This window comes from Physella acuta, unplaced genomic scaffold (assembly GCF_028476545.2).
Source record: "Physella acuta isolate Inbredline_101_S28 unplaced genomic scaffold, ASM2847654v3 ptg001504l, whole genome shotgun sequence".
In the NCBI taxonomy this organism is placed as follows: domain Eukaryota; kingdom Metazoa; phylum Mollusca; class Gastropoda; family Physidae; genus Physella; species Physella acuta.
In genome coordinates, this window is record NW_026733019.1 from 216257 (window position 1) to 237900 (window position 21644).

A 21644-nucleotide genomic window follows, 5' to 3' on the forward strand; every position below is an offset into this window, starting at 1 on the left:
AGCTCTAGGGTAGCCACACGGTAGCCTGGGCCTAGCTCTAGGGTAGCCACAAGGTAGCCTGGGCCTAGCTCTAGGGTAGCCAAAAGGCAGCCTGAGCCTAGCTATAGGGAAGCCACAAGGTAGCCTGAGCCTAGCTTTAAAGTAGCCTTAAGGTAGCCCGGGCTATTTGGAATACCCGGTTAAGCTTCCACGGTGTGACAGTGTAGCTTTAGGCAACTTACGAACAAGACAGAATAGACAGACTTCAGACAGGCCAGTTAGAGACACACAAGACAGGCCAGTTAGAGACACACAAGACAGGTCATGGACTAACATGACGCGTTATGCGTCATTACTTTCTTTCGAGAGAAGGCGGTGTGCTAGAAAATAATTGTCAATCATCAGTTAATTAGTACCACAATCATCAGTTAATTAGTACCACAATCATCAGTTGACTAACAAGCTCAATCATATTTAAAGTTAAAGTGCGAAGGGCGGGCTGGGGATGCTTACAAGATCACGTGACAATCTGACAACAAACATGGCTGACAACCTCTGACCCTCAGAGAAAACATACATTGATGAACAAACAACAATGGCGGCCAGGACAGTGGGGGGGGGGGGGAGGTTGGGGAGGGTCCGAATCAATTCAAACATCGCTGCACTATTTGGGTGGGCCATTGGCCGGGTGGCCAGGGTTTGTTGCCAAATCTAGGCCACAAATTAGGTTGTCTAAATTAAACAGGGCGGGATCGATATCACGAAATATCGACAAAACGAATACGTCTGCGGGGGGCAAGCTCTTGTCAGTCGCCGGCTCAAATGTTAATTGAAAATGCCGGTCGTTAGAAAAATGCCGGTCGTTAGAAAAATGCCGGCCGCTAGAAAAATGCCAGCCGCTAGTCCGGTGCCCCGACATGCATAATTGACTGTCCCCCTCATGCCCAGCTTCCAACCATCGCGCGGTTCAAATCTGCGACATCGGTTAGCGAATGCGTCCACATCCGGTCAGCTGTTCCCGCCAAAAGTTGACCCGGTATCGATTGGACAAACATTCGACGATTTGGTGTTAAAATAAGCCGCGGCGAGAGTGTTGGGCCTTCAAACAGCCATTCCCGCCTCTACACTAACAGGGGATGGGGTTGGAGGGGGGGGGTGAGAGGGGGGGGGGTAGAGAAATATTTGTTGAAAGCTGTTGAGAGCGATCAAGTTGAGATCACTCTATGGGCAAAAAATGTTTTTATTTCATCATCAAACAAAATTACTGGGAAAAATATTTTTATAATCAAATATATATAATTATAAATATAATTTTTAGGCATGCATATATATATATATATATATATATATATATATATATATATATATATATATATATATATATATATATATATATATATATATATATATATATAATTATAGATAGATATGGATATGGATATAAAATGTTGACAGTGGCGAATAAAATGGCGACCGTTCTATTGTCGAGATGCTCCACCAGGCGACCGTTCTCTTGTCGAGATGCCCCACCATATGCCCCACCAGATGCCCCACCATATGCCCCACGTGATGCCCCACGTGATGCCCCACGTGATGCCCCACCACGAGATGCCCCACCAGTTTCTGGCCACCAGTTCTGAGAGTGGAGTCGGTGCTGAGGGTAAAGGTCGAGTGATGCATGCTGGAACCAAAATGGCGACTAGGCGCGGTGTAAATTTAATCAAAGCACGAGGTGTCGTCTGCTGGGGCCCTACGCCTGCTCCCCGCGGGAGAGCTTTGAATATTCCACGCCTCAGTGCTAGGGTGGGGAGTCGAAGGGTGGGTGGTGGTGTCGGGTGGGGGGGGGGAGTTGAATGTCTAAACATGTTAGACGGCAACACAAGCCGAGCCGATGACGTACATAGACACGTGATACAACAATGACGTCATAGTGATTGATATTTGATGACGTCCCGCGCATGTCTGACGTCAGAGGGCCATCAAGTTATGTGCATGTCCGTGGGATTTGTGTGGCCCTTTGGACAGTACAAGTTTCAGCAATTTGGGATGTTAGCTTGTGGGGGTTGTGGGGGTGTCAGGTTGTGGGATTTGTCTGGCCCTTTGGACAGTACAAGTTTCAGCAATTTGGGATGTTAGCTTGTGGGGGTTGTGGGGGTGTCAGGTTGTGGTGGGGGTGTCCAGGTTTGTAGGGTGTTTGTGGAAGTTTTGGCGAAGCAGTGGACATAAGGCTGACCAAAAAAAAAAGCCGACAACCAAAGGGCCGACAACCAAAAGGCCGACAACCAAAAGGCCGACAACCAAAAGGCCGACATCATTGGGTTGGTAAGAGTAGGATGGAGCATCTTAGTTAAGAAAGACATCCAAATTTCCAGCCAATGGTGCAAGTAGCGCTTAACTATCTCGCCTCGTTAGCTGTCCGACGTTAGCTGTCAGACGTTAGCTGTCCGACGTTAGCTGTCAGACGTTAGCTGTCAGACGTTAGCTGTCAGACGTTAGCTGTCAGACGTTAGCTGTCAGACGTTAGCTGTCAGACGTTAGCTGTCAGACGTTAGCTGTCAGACGTTAGCTGTCAGACGTTAGCTGTCAGACGTTAGCTGTCAGTCATTAGCTGTCAGACGATAGCGAGGGTTTCATCCGATGGACGGCGTCGGTCATTTGGGTTGCTGTAATACCCCGTGTATGTGGAATGTTCTAGACCTCTTGTTCCAACATAGAACAATCTACATCCCGTTTATAGATGGCAGCTTGCTTGGGCCGCCACAGAACTATTCTAGCGTCGTTAGTCTCGTTCTTGATTGCGCGCTTGTTAGGCCTACTACGTCATCAGTGTGGGGCGCTGTCAAGGTCTAGCGTCCACAGAAGTGGGGCGCTGTAAAGGTTTGGCTCCCTACTACAACATCAATCCACTTTAATATTACTCGAACCTAGCATTATTTAGGGCTGCTACCACTTATAAACATGTTACTGTAATTACTGTAAACACCACCCACGTTTATAAACCACCAAGATTTTCCAATTCTCAACAAGTAAATCCAAATTAGAACGTTTTTGTGACTTTTTTTTAAATTTTATTTCTGTGTCTTTTTCCGATAAAATTTTTCCTTTGTGACATTTTGTGTTTTTTTTTCCTGTCACTTCATTTCCCGCTTCCCGATCCTCTATGGAGCCAGACGAACCTTTCCCGCTTCCCGATCCTCTATGGAGCCAGACGAACCTTTCCCGCTTCCCGATCCTCTATGGAGCCAGACGAACCTTTCCCGCTTCCCGATCCTCTATGGAGCCAGACGAACCTTTCCCGCTTCACGATCCTCTATGGAGCCACACGAACCTTTCCCGCTTCACGATCCTCTATGGAGCCACACGAACCTTTCCCGCTTCCCGATCCTCTATTGAGCCACACGAACCTTTGCCACCATTTTTCAGATTACTCGCTACCAAAAGTCAGGTAAAACTACAAGTCATGACTGGGCACAATTTTAGGTTGAAATCTCAAAAAAAAAAAACAGATTGAAAAAAAAACTGGCAATATTTAGTAGAGACAGCCGTCATCTTGGAGTGATAAAATATTTAAAAAAATACATTTAGTAAAGTAACAAAACAAAAAAAAAAAAAAAAAAATACATTTAGTGAAGTTACAAAACAAAAATAAATAACTAAATAAAATACATTTTAGTAGAAAAAAAAATTAAAATTAAAAAAAAAACATTACAATTATATCGTAATTTTTTTTTTTAAAATATAATAAATCTGCGGTTACTTTATATATAAAAAATTACGGTCTTTAAATATATTAATGCACTACTATTTATATCACTATAATTAAAAGCGTGGACCACTTGTTTAAATACTTATTATTATAGCGGCCCACGCTTTTAATTATAGTGGTATAAATAGTAGTGTATTAATATATTTAAAGAAAGTAATTTTATATATATATATAGTAACCGCAGATTTATTATATTTTTAAAAATTATTTTATATTTAATAATAATTGTATTATTTTCTTCTTTTTAGTGCATTTAAAAAAGCTTGTAATTATAAACGTTTTTATGTATTTATTATTTTTATACTTTTTAGTATTAACGAGTTATACGCATGTTAAGACAATATAGTGTAGCAACAAATATATGATACACTATTTGAAAAACAGTTTTGCTTTAATAATATGATTAGTTTTACTATACGTGTCACAGTATTATGGGATGGCGTTGTCTAGTGGTAAAGAACTAGACTGCTGACCCGACTAAAAACCATCGCGAGTCTACTGGACGTGACGACGCGCTTTTGACGTAGAGCCCCCCTCGCTCCACGCCCAACACGGCCGTCATGACGCCTGTGTATAGAACTGCCAACTAATTCGGTCCAAATTTTAATTAATTCATAAAAAATAATAATTAGGCATCCAATTAAGTAAAATTTAATGTCATAATGCATTTTCTTCATGTCTTGACCCATGTACCAATTACGAACCGTATCTGCCAGTTAGAAGTGTCCGAATTTTCGCTCCGGCGTTTCGATCTAGACAGACGGATAGACAGAGGAAGTGAGTGTAATAAAAGCTTGTAAAATAGGACACTCCCTAAAGTTCGTCGTTTCAAATATACACGCCCCCCCCCCCACAAATCTCTCGCTATAACCCCCTCTCCAAAAGCGACCTAATCTCTAAGCCTGCTTCTGATGGGGATATTTTTGAGTCAAGCCCTGGGGCGATTCGACGCATTTTGCATCGAGTGTGAAAATCCCTTAAGTCGTATCAAATGACAAGTGTGAAGATCCCTTAAGTCGTCTGCGCTCAGTCTGTCTTCCATCCCAGTTTTTTGTCCGACATCAAAGGCAAAAAAATTCTTCCAGAAGTTTTTTTTTTTTAAATCTTGTACGACAATACGTCTAAACTGTTATAAATTACAAGACATTAAAAACTACTTTCTTCAACATTGCAGATATAAATCAAATATCAGTAAAAAAAATTAACTACTTTCTTCAACATTACAGATATAAATCAAATATCAGTAAAAAATTAAGTTATGTAAAGCTTTAGATATGACGTCATTAAAATGTCATTTCTAGAAGCTTGGACACTGATGTGAATTGAAAGGATTGGGGGATGGGGGGGGGGGGGGGAAGGAAGGGAGGGAGGGAGGTAAGGTGAAGGTTGGAAGTGTGGAGAGGTTGGGAGCATGGAGGTGAGGAGGTAGGTGGAGTAGAATGGAGGTGAGGAGGTAGGTGGAGTAGAGTGTAGGTGAGGAGGTAGGTGGAGTAGAGTGGAGGTGATTTGAGTAGGTAGGTAGAGTAGAGTGGAGGTAATGTGATTGGGATGCAGATTGCAATGGACACTTGACAAAAAAAATTACGGGAGGTGGGGGGAAGCAGAATAGATATTAATTAATGGTAAGCTTGGTGTGACAATGTGACGTCATCTCATACAGTAAGTCACGCGTCACGTGTCACGTCGATCTTACGTGACAACGTGATCACTCAACATAAGCGATACATCACTGGAAACATCACTGGAGTGACTCATGTCGCCACTACTCGGGTCAGTTTTCTGACCACACGTGCGGGCAGGAATTCATCTTCAAGTCGTCTGGTAATCAAACAATGGGTCTCCGGCATTGTCTCATAATTCTGGCCAAATTTAGCAGTCAAAATTCTGGCCACATTTAGCAGCCAAAAGTCTGGCCACATTTAGCAGTCTAAAGTCTGTCCATATTAATTTTAGCAGCCAAAAGTCTGGCCACATTTAGCAGCCAAAAGTCTGGCCACATTTAGCAGTCAAAAGTCTGGCCACATTTAGCAGTCTAAAGTTGTGAAGCTTTAAGACAAAAAACTGGGCTCGTGTTTCTCGCACTCAGATATTTATGCCCTTTTTTTTTGGTCAATGGCGCGTGACGTGCAGGTATCGGCTTGCACGTGGTCAGGTGACCGGGTTAATGTCCACATTATACCACCCACCGAACAGAAACTATCAAATATGCCACGTCATTAACTCATCGTCACCGAAATCAATCAACCGTGGAACGCTTTTTAATGAGTACCCAGGGCCCAGTTAGTTAAATGGCAGTCAAGTGGTGTGACGTCAAGTGCTGACGTCAAGTGGTGACGTCAAGTGGTTTGACGTCAAGTGCTGACGTCAGCATTCATGCGGTGACGTGTCAAGACTGCCTCGCGGTGAACTGGAGCAGTCTTACAGCCGGGCTGTTACCTGACGTCACTTCGCTTCGCATCTCGCTGACAGGATGTAGGCAACCCAAGCGCGGCGCATGCGCAGAAGCTCCGGGTAAAGCAAACTGTCAAGATGGACCCCGACTGTGGTCAATGTCCCCGACCTGTAGGTCAGGATGACCTTTGAAGCTAACAGTGACCTGATTGGACGGGGCATCCGATTGGTTGCTGCCTCAAAGCTCCTGAGATAAATACAACAGCAACATTGTAGAGTGTGTGTTTGTATGTGCGTGTGTGTGTACGTGTACAGGTGTTAGTGTGTGTGTATATGTGTATATGTGTGTGTGTGCATGTGCATGTGTCTGTGCGTGCGTGTATGTGTGTGTATGTGTGTGCATGTGTGTGTATGTGTGTGTGTGTGTGTGTGTTTATACCGCCATAACATTGCGGTGTAAAGAACAGAGTCAGGCGTCATAAAATTTGAATTGTCTAGCCACTGACAGTCCAGCAGCCATTGGCTAGGGAACAAAGCCACTTCAGACGGTCAGACCACGTGACATAGTACGGGTGAAATGTCAAAGATGTCATTCAAATGTCAGCTCAACGGGATGTGACGTCTATGGACGGCCGTTTCCCGGCGATAGAGTTGTGACGTCACTTCCTGGGTGTGACCGTCTGATGGAGCAACCAATGGGGCGCTAGTCACACCGACCGGAAGTGGCCGGACCGAGGCAGACGGCAATCATCCACGGTCTGGCGCCAACGGAGTCGTCTGCTGGTGTCTGCAGGGCGGGTGCTGCTAGTTTGGATCTTAGCAGACGATTTCACAAGGGCAGATAATTAATGCCGAAGCGGACGATTGCTAATTAAAGTGCTCATGATTGATGTTACCTAACTGATGCTAAACAACGAGGGAGATTAATGTTCTTGTTGAACTCACAGATTGTTGCCTGGGGTCAAGGCCGGTTGCCTGGGGTCAAGGCTGTTTGTGTGAGGTCAATGCCGGTTGGCTGAGGTTGTGTCTATGTACACCTGTGTGACAACCATATTACTGCTAGATGCCATTTTGTTGTATAGTATTTGTAATGACGTCTGTTCCAGCTCCCCCACCCCCCACAAAAACTCAAAAGAGGTTACATTTCTGGAACATCTATTTTTACCCCAGAAAAACCCAATCCCAGGATTCCAAATCCATTTCCAGGGGAGGAAATATTTTTTTGTCCTAGTTCAAGTTTTTAGTTTTAACCGGATGTGACGTTTCCCAGGTCTGTGACAGGTCTCCATAAACTGACCAGCCGGTCACGTGACGGCAGGGAGAGTCGGGTAGTGGGGAGGGGGGGGGGGGGTTAAAGGTGAGGGGGGTGAGAGGTGGGTTAACCTTCAGGGTGCCGGAGTGTCGAGCTGAGTGCAGCAAACAGCCGGCACATCATCCATGACAGAGTTAGCCACTTAACCCTTGCAGAATCATGATGATGGCCGTCCAGACGGTTAACTCATCATGTTGGCCGTCCAGACGGTTAACTCATGATGTTGGCCGTCCAGACAGTTAACTCATGATGTTGGCCGTCCAGACGGTTTACTCATTTCGTTCCGTCTCAGCCAATCTGTGCATCGCATACCATGGGAAACAAGGGTACCCCCCCCCCCCACCCCCAGAGACCAAAATAAGCACCATGGGAAACAAGTGTACCCCCCCACCCACAGAGACCAAAGATAAGCTCTTTTCCTCACAAGGGTCTAATGTTTGCCCCGCCCCCACCAGGGTCTGTTAATTGCCCCCCCCCCACCATGATCTAATGTTTACCCCCCCCCCCCCACCATAATCTAATGTTTCCCCACCCCCACACCACCAGGATCTGTTTGCCCCGGTGAACGGACAAAAAGTCTCAGTAAAAAAACGGGAGTTATCTCCCCTAAACTTTCTCGAATATTCTAATATAAAATTACGAGGGATGTCAACTCAGGACATAGATAATATTTGTTATCCATTTTTAATTACTTAAACTTTTTATAATAGAATAGAATCTCGTAAAAAAAAAAGAATTGCACACCAAGTGAAAAGTTTCCCTTTCAAACCTGACGGTCTATGGTGCAAGTGAAGTAGAGTTCACTTGTTTCTGTGACCTCGGCATATGAAGAGATAGTGTGGTCAGCACTATGCCCAGCCGCCTTTACTTTCCCTAACAGGAGTTAGGTACCCATCAGAGTTGGGTGGACTCAGGGACGGTCTACTGACTTTAACTCTGATTCGAACTCGAGACTAACGGGTTAGCAGTCCAGCTCTCTACCGCTAGACCACTCCGTCCCACACCAAGTGAAAGCCTAATAAAATGTGTATAAAAGTGCGGGATATTATTAGTACTTTATAAATTTACATGCGTTTTTTGAGAAATCGGAAATAGCGTAAATTAGTACTTCCGGTAAACGGAAATTACTCAAAATTTGACAGAAGGTAGAGAATTAGATCTTTTACTTACGTGTGAAATTTCATGCATCTATCTAAAATAGTACGCAACTTATAAGCTTTTGAAAAATTCAAAGTAGAAAAAGTACCATTTCCGGTAATCGGAAGTCGCTCAAAAGGTGATCAGGATCTACGATTTTGATAAAATAAAATATGAAATTTCATCAACCTAGCTGTAACGGTACTCAAGTTATCGTGTTTACACACACACAGACACACAGACATACGGACAGAATTGCAAAGTCCAGTTTTTACGACTCGATAACGCATAAAACGCCAAAACGTTTATATATTTGTATTTATAATTTTTGCCTGATTAAAATAAGTCCTCTATACTCTGGATGTGATGAAGGACTGAGGAGTAAAACGGTGAAAACTGTCAAAATTTCATGTTATTTTTGTGCACGATTACAATACTTTCTCTATACTTCGTATATACGTGAAAGTAAAAAAAAAAACGGGAGTGATCTCCCTAAACTTTCTCGAATATTCTTATATAAAACAACAGGGGATAGCAACTCGGGAAATAGACATGATTTTTGCAAGCTTTTATTTAACTTGCTTTCCTCTGTCTGTCTAGATCGAAACGCCCGTGTGAAATTGTAGGCACTTCTAACTGCCTGATACTGTTCGTTGTTGGTACGTGGGTCAAGACATGAAGACAATGCATCGTGACATTCAATTTGACTTAATTGGTCGCCTAATTAATTTTTTTAATGAATTAATTAAAATTTTAATAGGCCTTGTAAGTCTCGTTTTCTCTGACTTTGAATTAGAAATCTGTCCTGGTGTACAGAGTTTTGTAATGTGGGGTGTTCAAAGCATTTTGCTTGTTTGGTACGTTTTGATGAATCGTTTAGATTTGCGAGTAACGGCGGAAGGCTGTTGCTGATATGGTTTCGTGGTAAACGGAAAAAAAGTCACAGGAAAAAAAAAACACAGAAAAAAAGTCACAGTTTTTGCTAGGAAAAAAAGTCACAGAAAAAAAGTCACAGTGGAAAAATTTTATCGGAAAAAAAGTCACAGAAATAAAGTCACAGAAAAAAAGTCACAAAAATCTTTTTAGAAATATTTTTATTAATTTGTTAAGAATTGTAAAATTTTGTATGTTTATGGTTGTGGGTTGTATTTTTTGATAGCATAAATTATTTATAGACGTTAAAAGCATTATGATTTATAACAATTGTAAGTAAAAATACTCTAAGATAATTTACACAACAATCTCAACTTGTTACGTATTTATTTAAATACGCGGTAGAAAAGTTAATTATAAAAGAAATTTAGGCAAATTTTGCCGTAGGCTATTCTCTGGTCGGCCTCTACTCAGTAGGCATTGTCCGAACATATTTTGTGTTGTTGACGTTACGCGTCAATGACAGCCTTTGAACCTTGTCGGCTTTCTGTTTTGATCCTAAGTTTTGTTATGTAATGAGCGTGATAAATGTGGGCAGTAAAGGTGGTTGAACTAAACATAACTATTGTTGCCATGAGTTGAGGGCAGCAAGTCAGATGAACTTACCATTTCACGGTAATTTAATATTGGTATTTAAAAAAAAAACACGATGAAAACCGTGGACTTTGGAGCATTCTATTAAATGCTACTAATCTTAAGTTTAAAATAATTACAATCTACATACTTCATAATAAATATTTTAAGATGAATTATAAAAATTCCTATGCGTATACAGCCTACACACATTACATTACATTTAATTAATCCTAAGTTAATTTGCACTCTCTAAATATTTATTACATAAAAATATTAACAAATATCATGCAAATATATATTTGTGACTTTTTTTCCTGTGACTTTTTTTCCTGTGACTTTTTTTCCTGTGACTTTTTTTCTGTGTTTTTTTTTCCTGTGACTTTTTTTCCTACAATCGGTTTCGTAGGTATAAAGTATCGAAGTTTTAAAGGGTCATAATTTTTACGGTCTAGTGAAATCTGATTGGTAATAGAGAAATGAGAATGAACAGCGAATGCAGGTGATGAAGTATCGTTGTTCTGGAGTTCGGGAGTATTGATTCTTGTGGTATTAAGGTATCGAATTATATTGACTGTTAAAGTGTAGTAGTAGGTCCAGTGAAATCATTGTTGATTGGGAGTACCGTTTGTAAAGTTTGGTGAAGTTAAACGAGTTGGTGTCGTAGTTCTGGAGCATCGAGTCAAGTTATGTTTAGGTATCGAAGTTTGATGTGTTGTGAATGTAGTAGAGTATATCGAGTAGTCGAGTTTATCGTTAAGTTAGATGATTTCAATTCAGTACGAACACACTACAAAGAAAGATATTCATTCTTTAGTTGAAAATATTTAGTTTTTTTTAGGAATCTATTTTACCCTTTAAGTATTAATATATAATATTAAATAGGATGGAATTTATAACTAACCGGTAAACTTTTTTTTTCAAATTTTTTGTTATATTTAATCAGTAATTCTAGCAATGTCTAAAACAGTTACCCGTGTTTGAATTTTTGAAAGACATCCCTTTATTTAGGGGATCCAAAATTTTGTATACTTTTTAAAACCACAATATATAATTCATTGTATGTCATCAAAATTGAATAGAAGTATGTTATAATAAAGCTACCATTTTCAGACTTTCAAACAAAACATACAGTTTTGTAGATAAAATATATTGTTTCACAAGGTTACATAGCTAATATAAAAGACTTATTATAATTATTACGTAATGAAATTTAGAGAGTTTTATTGTGTTTTTCAAACATGTCTTAGTTACACTTGGCTAATTTAGCTATTCTTGCGAAAGTTATTTCCCTTATATATGAAATTCCTGCACCTTAGTTTGACCGCTTACATATAAACTAGCCATCGGTACCCGTTTCACGTGAATTATAGGCCTATATATTTTAAAATGTACTTGTTTGAGAAAATAATTTATGAAATAGTTATTGGTCAAAACGCAATGTGCTTTACTACACGCTGAACGATATAAGTGACAAAGCAAAGAAATAACTAATTAGCTAAAAATCCGACACATTTAACATAACACAGGCACACACTGATTAAGTGACTTAAATGATTCCGTTAAAAATCTGGCTATTCAATGGTCATTATGTTGTTTTTAAGTAATTTGTATTAGTTTGACCGATAAAATTGTATATATTTCATAGCGTACGTCATGATGAGTAGATCTATAGATCTAGATCTAAATCAAATTTGAATGAAGTAGTTCCTTTCTTTATAGTCTAAAATCGGAAGATTCACATATACAAAAAAAAGTTTTACTTGGTGTGTCTCGATCCCGCACCACCTGCGTGTTAATACACTATCATCTCAGCTATTTAGGTACCTGATAAAACGATTGTAGGAAAAAAAGTCACAGGAAAAAAAACACAGAAAAAAAGTCACAGGAAAAAAAGTCACAGGAAAAAAGTCACAGGAAAAAAAGTCACAGGAAAAAAGTCACAAATATATATTTGCATGATATTTGTTAAAACTTTTATGTATTAATTATTTAGAGAGTGCAAATTAACTTAGGATTAATTAAATGTAATGTAATGTGTGTAGGCTGTATACGCATGGTAATTTTTTTATAATTCATCTAAAAATATTTATTATGAAGTAATGATTTTAAACTTAAGATTAGAAGCATTTAATAGAATGCTCCAAAGTCCACGTTTTTCATCGTTTTTTTTTAAATACCAATATTAAATTACCGTGAAATGGTAAGTTCATCTGACTTGCTGCCCTCAACTCATGGCAACAATAGTTATGTTTAGTTCAACCACCTTTACTGCCCACATTTATCACGCTCATTTCATAACAAAACTTAGGATCAAAACAGAAAGGTTCAAAGACTGTAATTGATGCATAACGTCAACAACACAAAATATGTTCGGACAATGCCTACTGAGGAGAGGCCGACCAGAGAATAGCCTACGGCAAAATGTGCCTAAATTTCTTTTATAATTAACTTTTCTACCGCGTATTTAACTAAATACGTAACAAAATTTGAGATTGTTGTGTTAATTGTCTTAGAGTATTTTTTACTTACAATTGTTATAAATCATAATGCTTTTAACGTCTATAAATAATTTATGCCATAAAAAATACAACCCACAACAATAAACATACAAAATTTTACTATTCTTAACAAATTAATAAAAATATTTCTAAAAATATTTTTGTGACTTTTTTTCTGTGACTTTATTTCTGTGACTTTTTTTCCGATAAAATTTTTCTACTGTGACTTTTTTTTCTGTGACTTTTTTTCCTAGCAAAAACTGTGACTTTTTTCCTGTGTTTTTTTTTTCCGTTCACCTATAAAACACGGAGAATGAAAGAGGTATTTATAAAACGTATCTTACGCTAATATGCCTTTTCTTTCAAATTAAATTTTTATCCCACATTAGCCAGTTCCATAGCTAAATAAACAAAGATTTCTGTAAAATAATTAAGGCCCGAAAATAGTTTAATATATAAATTTATTTTTGGAATAGATTCTAGAGTAGATAGAGTCTAAATCTAGATCTTAGCGACTTAGCGACTTAGATCTAGTCTAGATCTAGAATCTCTAGATCTAGAATCCAAATAGATAAAATAAATTTTATAAGTTTAGGCCGGAAAAATTGTATTGTATACATTTCATAGCGTAAGTAGATCTAAATCAAATTGGAATGAAATGGTTCATTTCGTTTTATTCTAAACTCGGCAGATGACGTCATTAGTTAATGTATAAACATTAGTGACGTCATTGTTTCATGGGTTCTTTTTCACAACTATAAACACTTTTCCTGTTGCATAATGAAAACTGTTTTTCTACATTTGAATATGCCTTTATTTTTCTTCTTAAATAAAATGTTGGTTATACATTAAAACATCTATCATATTATTTTCAACCAAAGTCCGTATCAAGTTCTCCATAAATCGCTGCAGATTCTGATGTGATATCCGGCGAAAATATTTTGCGGACAGAGAGAGAGAGAAGTGCGCACATGGGCTTTTATATATTAGGATACAACTTTTAAGTTATTATTTGCTATTGTAAAAATTATATAGCGCTTAATTTCTAAACAACAGACAGACCATCGACCAGACGGACCAGCATACGGACCATCGACCAGGCGGACCATCGACCAACAGACCATCGACCAACAGACCATCGACCAGACGGACCATCGACCAGACGGACCATTGACCAGACGGACCATCGACCAACAGACGGACCATCGACCAGACGGACCATCGACCAACAGACCATCGACCAACAGACCATCGACCAGACGGACCATCGACCAGACGGATCATCGACCAGACGGACCAGCAGACGGAACATCGACCAGACGGACCATCGACCAGACGGACCATCGACCAGACGGACCATCGACCAGACGGACCATCGACCAGACGGACCATCGACCAGACGGACCATCGACCAGCAGACGGACCATCGACCAATAGACCATCGACCAGGCGGTCCATCGACCAACAGACGGACCATCGACCAGACGGACCATCGACCAGACGGACCATCGACCAGACGGACCAGCAGACGGACCATCGACCATCGACCAGACGGACCATTGACCAGACGGACCATCGACCAACAGACCATCGACCAGCCTGACTAGCACAGTGGACCAACGCTCGTATACCGGCACAGCTGTCAATACTTTAATGTCCCATTATGCCGAGCTGTACCTCTCTCACCTGCTCTCTGTATGTCGTGAGTACGTCTTTAGACCCAGCTGTTGCACGTCACGCTATTGACCGACATACAAACATACAAACACGAGCTTGACGTCCACTGTCTCGGCATGTCTGGTGAGTTTTTTCAAACACATGCACGTTGTCTAGTCAACAACAGCCAGCCGTCTAGTCAACAACAGCCAGCCGTCTAGCCAACAACATCCAGCCGTCTAGTCAACAACAGCCAGCCGTCTAGCCAACAACAGCCAGCCGTCTAGCCAACAACAGCCAGCCGTCTAGTCAACAACAGCCAGCCGTCTAGCCAACAACAGCCAGCCGTCTAGCCAGCCAACAACAGCCAGCCGTCTAGCCAGCCAACAACAGCCAGCCGTCTAGCCAACAACAGCCAGCCGTCTAGCCAACAACAGCCAGCCGTCTAGCCAACAACAGCCAGCCGTCTAGCCAACAACAGCCAGCCGTCTAGTCAACAACAGCCAGCCGTCTAGTCAACAACAGCCAGCCGTCTAGCCAACAACAGCCAGCCGTCTAGCCAACAACAGCCAGCCGTCTAGCCAACAACAGCCAGCCGTCTAGCCAACAACAGCCAGCCGTCTAGCCAACAACAGCCAACCGTCTAGCCAGCCAACAACAGCCAGCCAGCCAACAACAGCCAGCCGTCTAGCCAACAACAGCCAGCCGTCTAGCCAACAACAGCCAGCCGTCTAGCCAACAACAGCCAACCGTCTAGCCAGCCAACAACAGCCAGCCGTCTAGTCAACAACAGCCAGCCGTCTAGCCAACAACAGCCAGCCGTCTAGCCAACAACAGCCAACCGTCTAGCCAACAACAGCCAACCGTCTAGCCAACAACAGCCAGCCGTCCAATCCTACGGTCAACAACAGCCAGCCGTCTAGCCAACAACAGCCAGCCGTCTAGCCAACAACAGCCAACCGTCTAGCCAACAACAGCCAGCCGTCTAGCCAACAACAGCCAACCGTCTAGCCAACAACAGCCAGCCGTCTAGCCAACAACAGCCAGCCGTCCAACTATACGACCAACAACAGCCAGCCGTCTAGCCAACAACAACCAGCCGTCCACAGCCGTGTCCTTGAGATCCTGCCATCTCTAACCCTGTCCTGTAGAAACAACGCCCCTACACTTTCTCTAGGGTCGAAATCGCTGCATTTCGCCGGTCGATACCTCTAAAAGGCAGAGAAATCAATGACATATTTGACGCCGTATCGATGACCTTATTAATGTCTGCGGAGTAATCGATACCGCCTGGACGAGAGGAGATGACGACATCGGGCGAGACGCTTGTCACGGGTACACGCGCGTCTGACACACACTCGGATATCCAATCAAAAAGGTCAGTACAATTTGTGCCTCACTTTCAACTGTCTAGCGCTGTCGTTTGTTTATCTGTGTTAGGCTAGAAGATGGATGTGTCCATTCATGCACGGCCTACACATGTATTTTTACATTTAGAATCTATAAACTAACTTTCCACCAGCGCTAATGTCGCCGATAGTGGCTTTGGTTTGGTAGTAATAATAAAAAAAAATTAGTTCATGTGTTTCAAAACACTTTTAGAGAGGATTTTGTTTTGATGGTTGCAAATGAAAACGATCTAATCACTAATCTTGTGAGATTATGTTAGCCCAATTGTTTTATTATGGTTAGGTTATGTGTGGAGGTTTATGTAGAGCTATGCTTATATGCTATATGCTGGCTAATTGAAGTAATTAGTACTAATTAAGACTATATATTACTATTTAATTTCAAATTAATTAAGTCCTCAATACTAAATAGGCTGTTAAAATGTTTTCGCTGAGCCTCACTAGATGGCCTTAGCTAGAAGGTCCCACTAGATGACCTTAGAAGGTCCCACTAGATGACCTTAGAAGGTCCCACTAGATGACCTTAGAAGGTCCCACTAGATGGCCTTAGGAGGTCCCACTAGATGGCCTTAGGAGGTCCCACTAGATGGCCTTAGCTAGAAGGTCCCACTAGATGACCTTAGAAGGTCCCACTAGATGACCTTAGAAGGTCCCACTAGATGGCCTTAGCTAGAAGGTCCCACTAGATGGACTTAGCTAGAAGGTCCCAGTAGATGGCCTTAGACGGTCCCACTAGATGACCTTAGAAGGTCCCACTAGATGACCTTAGAAGGTCCCACTAGATGACCTTAGAAGGTCCCACTAGATGGCCTTAGGAGGTCCCACTAGATGGCCTTAGCTAGAAGGTCCCACTAGATGACCTTAGAAGGTCCCACTAGATGGCCTTAGCTAGAAGGTCCCACTAGATGGCCTTAGCTAGAAGGTCCCACTAGATGGCCTTAGCTAGAAGGTCCCACTAGATGGCCTTAGCTAGAAGGTCCCACTAGATGGACTTAGCTAGAAGGTCCCACTAGATGGCCTTAGCTAGAAGGTCCCACTAGATGGCCTTAGCTAGAAGGTCCCACTAGATGGCCTTAGCTAGAAGGTCCCACTAGATGGCCTTAGCTAGAAGGTCCCACTAGATGGACTTAGCTAGAAGGTCCCTCTAGATGGCCCATAGACCGGTCAGTGGATGGCCCCACGCTAGCTGCCAGATATTGCTTATGTTAATTTAATGAACCTGCACGCGCCGCCTGTGTGAGCTTGTTATTTGCTGGAGCAGAGCGGACCTCACAAGTGTGTGGGGGTGGATGGGGTGTAGTTTGTACCTCACAAGTGTGTGAGGGTGTAGGTTGTACCTCACATGTGTGTGGGGTGTAGGTTGTACCACACAAGTGTGTGGTGTGTAGGTTGTGCGTCATTAGTGTGTGGGGGTGTAGGTTGTACCTCACATGTGTGTGGGGGTGTAGGTTGTACCTCACATGTGTGTGGGGGTGTAGGTTGTACCTCACATGTGTGTGGGGGTGTAGGTTGTACCTCACAAGTATGTGGGGGTGTAGGTTGTACCTCACATGTGTGTGGGGTGGATAGGGTGTAGGTTGTACCTCACATGTGTGTGGGGGTGTAGGTTGTACGTCACTAGTGTGTGGGGGTGTAGGTTGTATCTCACTAGTGTGTGGGGGTGGATGGGGTGTAGTTTGTACCTCACAAGTGTGTGGGGATGTAGGTTGTACGTCACTAGTGTGTGGGGGTGGATGGGGTGTAGTTTGTACCTCACAAGTGTGTGGGGATGTAGGTTGTACGTCACTAGTGTGTGGGGGTGGATGGGGTGTAGTTTGTACCTCACAAGTGTGTGGGGATGTAGGTTGTACGTCACTAGTGTGTGGGGGTGGATGGGGTGTAGTTTGTACCTCACATGTGTGTGGGAGTGTAGGTTGTATCTCACTAGTGTGTGGGGTGTAGGTGGTGGGAAGTTTATAATACGTCACCATTTGTCGCGAGCTGCTTACATTCTGTAATACCACACACATATACACACATTTTGTGACCAAATTGCTGTAACAATCTTGGAACCACTTTTAAAAAATTGACTTCAGATGCCAGTAGCTGAGGGTATCGATACCACTAAAATTATCGATACCGTCCTCCAGTTTTGTTATATTTTGAAATTCAATAATTGAAATGACCTTGACCTCCGTAATTTTGCGCTTCCATCAGGTCACAGCACTCTGGGTAGGGCTCGGCTTTAGATCACGTGGTACATCACTGAGTTGGTTTGAAAGTCTTTTCTCCCCGAGGGTGGTTCTGACATGTTAGGAGGGGGGGGGTGACGTATTGATCTGCCCAGAGGTCTGGCCAAAGTTTTTATTTTACCGGTTGTTGGAGGGAGGTGGTGGGGTAGAAGATGGTATGCTGTGTGCTGCATGTAGCAGAATCACCCTCGTGTGAAATACTGTGGCATGTTGGGGCAGTGGTCTAGAGATGTAAGAATTCCAAACCCTGACCACGGCCCAAACCTCAGTCTGTTGTATAGGATTTTACACCTGTTGGTAGCACATCCCTACACATCCCCACACATCCCCACACATCCCCACATAACACTTATGTAGCACATACCCACACATCCCCACACATCCCCATACAACGCGGACGTGCATTCATTATGCGGGGAACATTTGCTCTCATTAAATATTAATTAGAATTAAACACTTGGAACAGCCATGAACGTCCACGGCAAACCGGTCCGGTCAGTCCACGGCAAACCGGTCCGGTCAGCCCACGGCAAACCGGTCCGGTCAGTCCACGGCAAACCGGTCCGGTCAGTCCACGGCAAACCGGTCCGGTCAGTCCACGGCAAACCGGTCCGGTCAGTTCACGGGCAGACTTGACCGGCTCTCACCTCCACCAAACTTGGCGAGCGGCATGGGGTGGGGGTGTACCACGTGACATGTCAATATGTTGTACCCACCGCCATGTCAACATGTTGTACCCACCTCCCATGTCAACATGTTGTACCCACCTCCATGTCAACATGTTGTACCCACCTTCATGTCAACATGTTGTACCCACCTCCCATGTCAACATGTTGTACCCACCTCCATGTCAACATGTTGTACCCACCTTCATGTCAACATGTTGTACCCACCTCCATGTCAACATGTTGTACCCACCTCCATGTCAACATGTTGTACCCACCTCCATGTTGTACCCACCTCCATGTTGTACCCACCTCCATGTTGTACCCACCTCCATGTTGTACCCACCTCCATGTTGTACCCACCTCCATGTTGTACCCACCTCCATGTCAACATGTTGTACCCACCTCCATGTCAACATGTTGTACCCACCTCAATGTCAACATGTTGTACCCACCTCCATGTCAACATGTTGTACCCACCTCCATGTTGTACCCACCTCCATGTCAACATGTTGTACCCACCTCCATGTCAACATGTTGTACCCACCTCCATGTTGTACCCACCTCCATGTCAACATGTTGTACCCACCTCCATGTCAACATGTTGTACCCACCTCCATGTCAACATGTTGTACCCACCTCCATGTCAACATGTTGTACCCACCTCCATGTTGTACCCACCTCCATGTTGTACCCACCTCCATGTCAACATGTTGTACCCACCTCCATGTCAACATGTTGTACCCACCTCAATGTCAACATGTTGTACCCACCTCCATGTCAACATGTTGTACCCACCTCCATGTTGTACCCACCTCCATGTCAACATGTTGTACCCACCTCCATGTCAACATGTTGTACCCACCTCCATGTCAACATGTTGTACCCACCTCCATGTTGTACCCACCTCCATGTCAACATGTTGTACCCACCTCCATGTCAACATGTTGTACCCACCTCTATGTCAACATGTTGTACCCACCTCCATGTTGTACCCACCTCCATGTCAACATGTTGTACCCACCTCCATGTCAACATGTTGTACCCACCTCCATGTCAACATGTTGTACCCACCTCCATGTCAACATGTTGTACCCACCTCCATGTCAACATGTTGTACCCACCTCCATGTCAACATGTTGTACCCACCTCCATGTCAACATGTACCCATGTCAAGATTCTGGCAAACCCCGGGCACTGAGATGGGTGGTGAGATGGGGCGGTGAGATGGGTGGTGAGCGGTGTTGATGCATGCTTATCATTGTGGCACAGACACGTCCCAACTGGCAACTGGAGTCACGACTGGTGGTACAGCTGGCCAGATTTTGATCAAGTTTGGGCTGAGTTATCTGTCGGTAGTAAAACAAACAATGGCCAAGTTAAACAATCGGTTTGGGTTATGTATTTGTTGCCAGGGCGGGTAAGATGCTGCGATTGTCGTGTGTGTGTCTGTGTGTGGGACCACGTGTGTGGGACATGTGTGAGTCGGGGTGACGAGACCCCAATCCGATTACATTTGTTTGTTTATAATTACAACAGTTCTTGTAAGGGGGGGGGGGGGTGCACAAATTACGTCTGAGCTTGTCGTCATCAGTTTGTGAGTACCTGCCAACAGAACACGTGGCCGAGCAGGTTTTACACCCTCAAGCTGTCAACCATTTAAATTTTAGTGGGGGGGGGGGGGGGTCTGACTCACCTAACACAAGACGTCTAACTGGGGGCCATCGTGACGTCACCGTATGACCGTTTTTTTTTCACGTGACGTGAGTGTGCCTTGGTCACGTGACCGTTCGGTCAACTGGTCAGTGAAGTCGGAGGCTACCTGTAGGTTGAAGTGGCTACCAGTAGCTGTAGCTAGCTGTGGCTAGATGTGGTTAGATGTGTAGCGTGTCAAACCACACACGACCACCACACAAACACACACACATTATTTGCTTCCTACATTGTAGATCTCTATGCAAGACATACATGACGTCATATATAACAGGTACGACGTTATACAAAACACATCTGACGTCGGACATGACGTCAGACACCACACCCAGCACCAGCAGACCTCAGCAGACGTAGCACGTGCCACCACCGGCACGTGCCCGGGTGAGCAGTGTATGGTCGGCAGGTGTAAATAATTGTACAGTTGTTCCCATCAACTCACGCCTGCGCTCTTTAAAGTTGAACTTTTTATTTTATAGCTCACGTAGGGGGCGCTCAAAGTGTCGCTCTTTATGACGTCATCAGGTCAGTGGGTGGCGCAAGAGATTCATTGCCGCCCATGCCCCGCAAAACGTCCGCCCATACGCCGCATAACGTCCGCCCATACCCCGCCCATACCCCGCTAAACGTCCGCCCATACCCCACAGAACGTCCACCCATACCCCGCTAAACGTCCGCCCATACCCCGCTAAACGTCCGCCCTTACCCCTCCCATACCCCGCCCATACCCCACACAACGTCCGCCCATACCCCGCCCATACCCCACAGAACGTCCGCCCATACCCCGCTAATCGTCCGCCCATACCCCGCCCATACCCCACACAACGTCCGCCCATACCCCGCCCATACCCCACAGAACGTCCGCCCAAACCCCACAGAACGTCCGCCCATACCCCGCCCATACCCCACACAACGTCCGCCCATACCCCGCCCATACCCCACAGAACGTCCGCCCATACCCCGCCCATACCGCACAGAACGTCCGCCCATACCCCACAGAACGTCCACCCATACCCCGCTAAACGTCCGCCCATACCCCGCCCATACCCCACACAACGTCCGCCCATACCCCGCCCATACCCCACAGAACGTCCGCCCATACCCCGCCCATACCGCACAGAACGTCCGCCCATACCCCACAGAACGTCCACCCATACCCCGCTAAACGTCCGCCCATACCCCGCCCATACCCCACAGAACGTCCGCCCATACCCCGCTAAACGTCCGCCCATACCCCGCCCATACCCCACACAACGTCCGCCCATACCCCGCCCATACCCCACAGAACGTCCGCCCATTCCCCGCCCATACCCCACAGAACGTCCCCCCATACCCCACAGAACGTCCGCCCATACCGCACAGAACGTCCGCCCATACC

At 44.1% G+C, this 21644-nt stretch overlaps 1 protein-coding gene across 1 annotated transcript; it reads left to right on the top strand.

The window, feature by feature from the left end:
• Nucleotides 1-1587: 1587 nt before the first annotated feature.
• Nucleotides 1588-14199, top strand: LOC131928446 (uncharacterized). The gene is made up of 2 exons (XM_059284501.1): nucleotides 1588-1639; nucleotides 13649-14199. The coding sequence occupies exons 1-2, from the start codon at nucleotides 1588-1590 to the stop codon at nucleotides 14197-14199; spliced, it is 603 nt and encodes a 200-aa protein (XP_059140484.1).
• Nucleotides 14200-21644: the final 7445 nt, after the last annotated feature.

What these genes read in the sequence shown, in the direction of transcription:
- LOC131928446 (XM_059284501.1), top strand. Translation starts at nt 1,588, where the DNA reads ATGCCCCACCAGTTTCTGGCCACCAGTTCTGAGAGTGGAGTCGGTGCT. An exon ending in GAGTGGAGTCGGTGCTGAGG is followed by an intron (nt 1,640 to 13,648) that starts GTAAAGGTCGAG and finishes TCTAAACAACAG; the next exon opens with ACAGACCATCGACCAGACGG.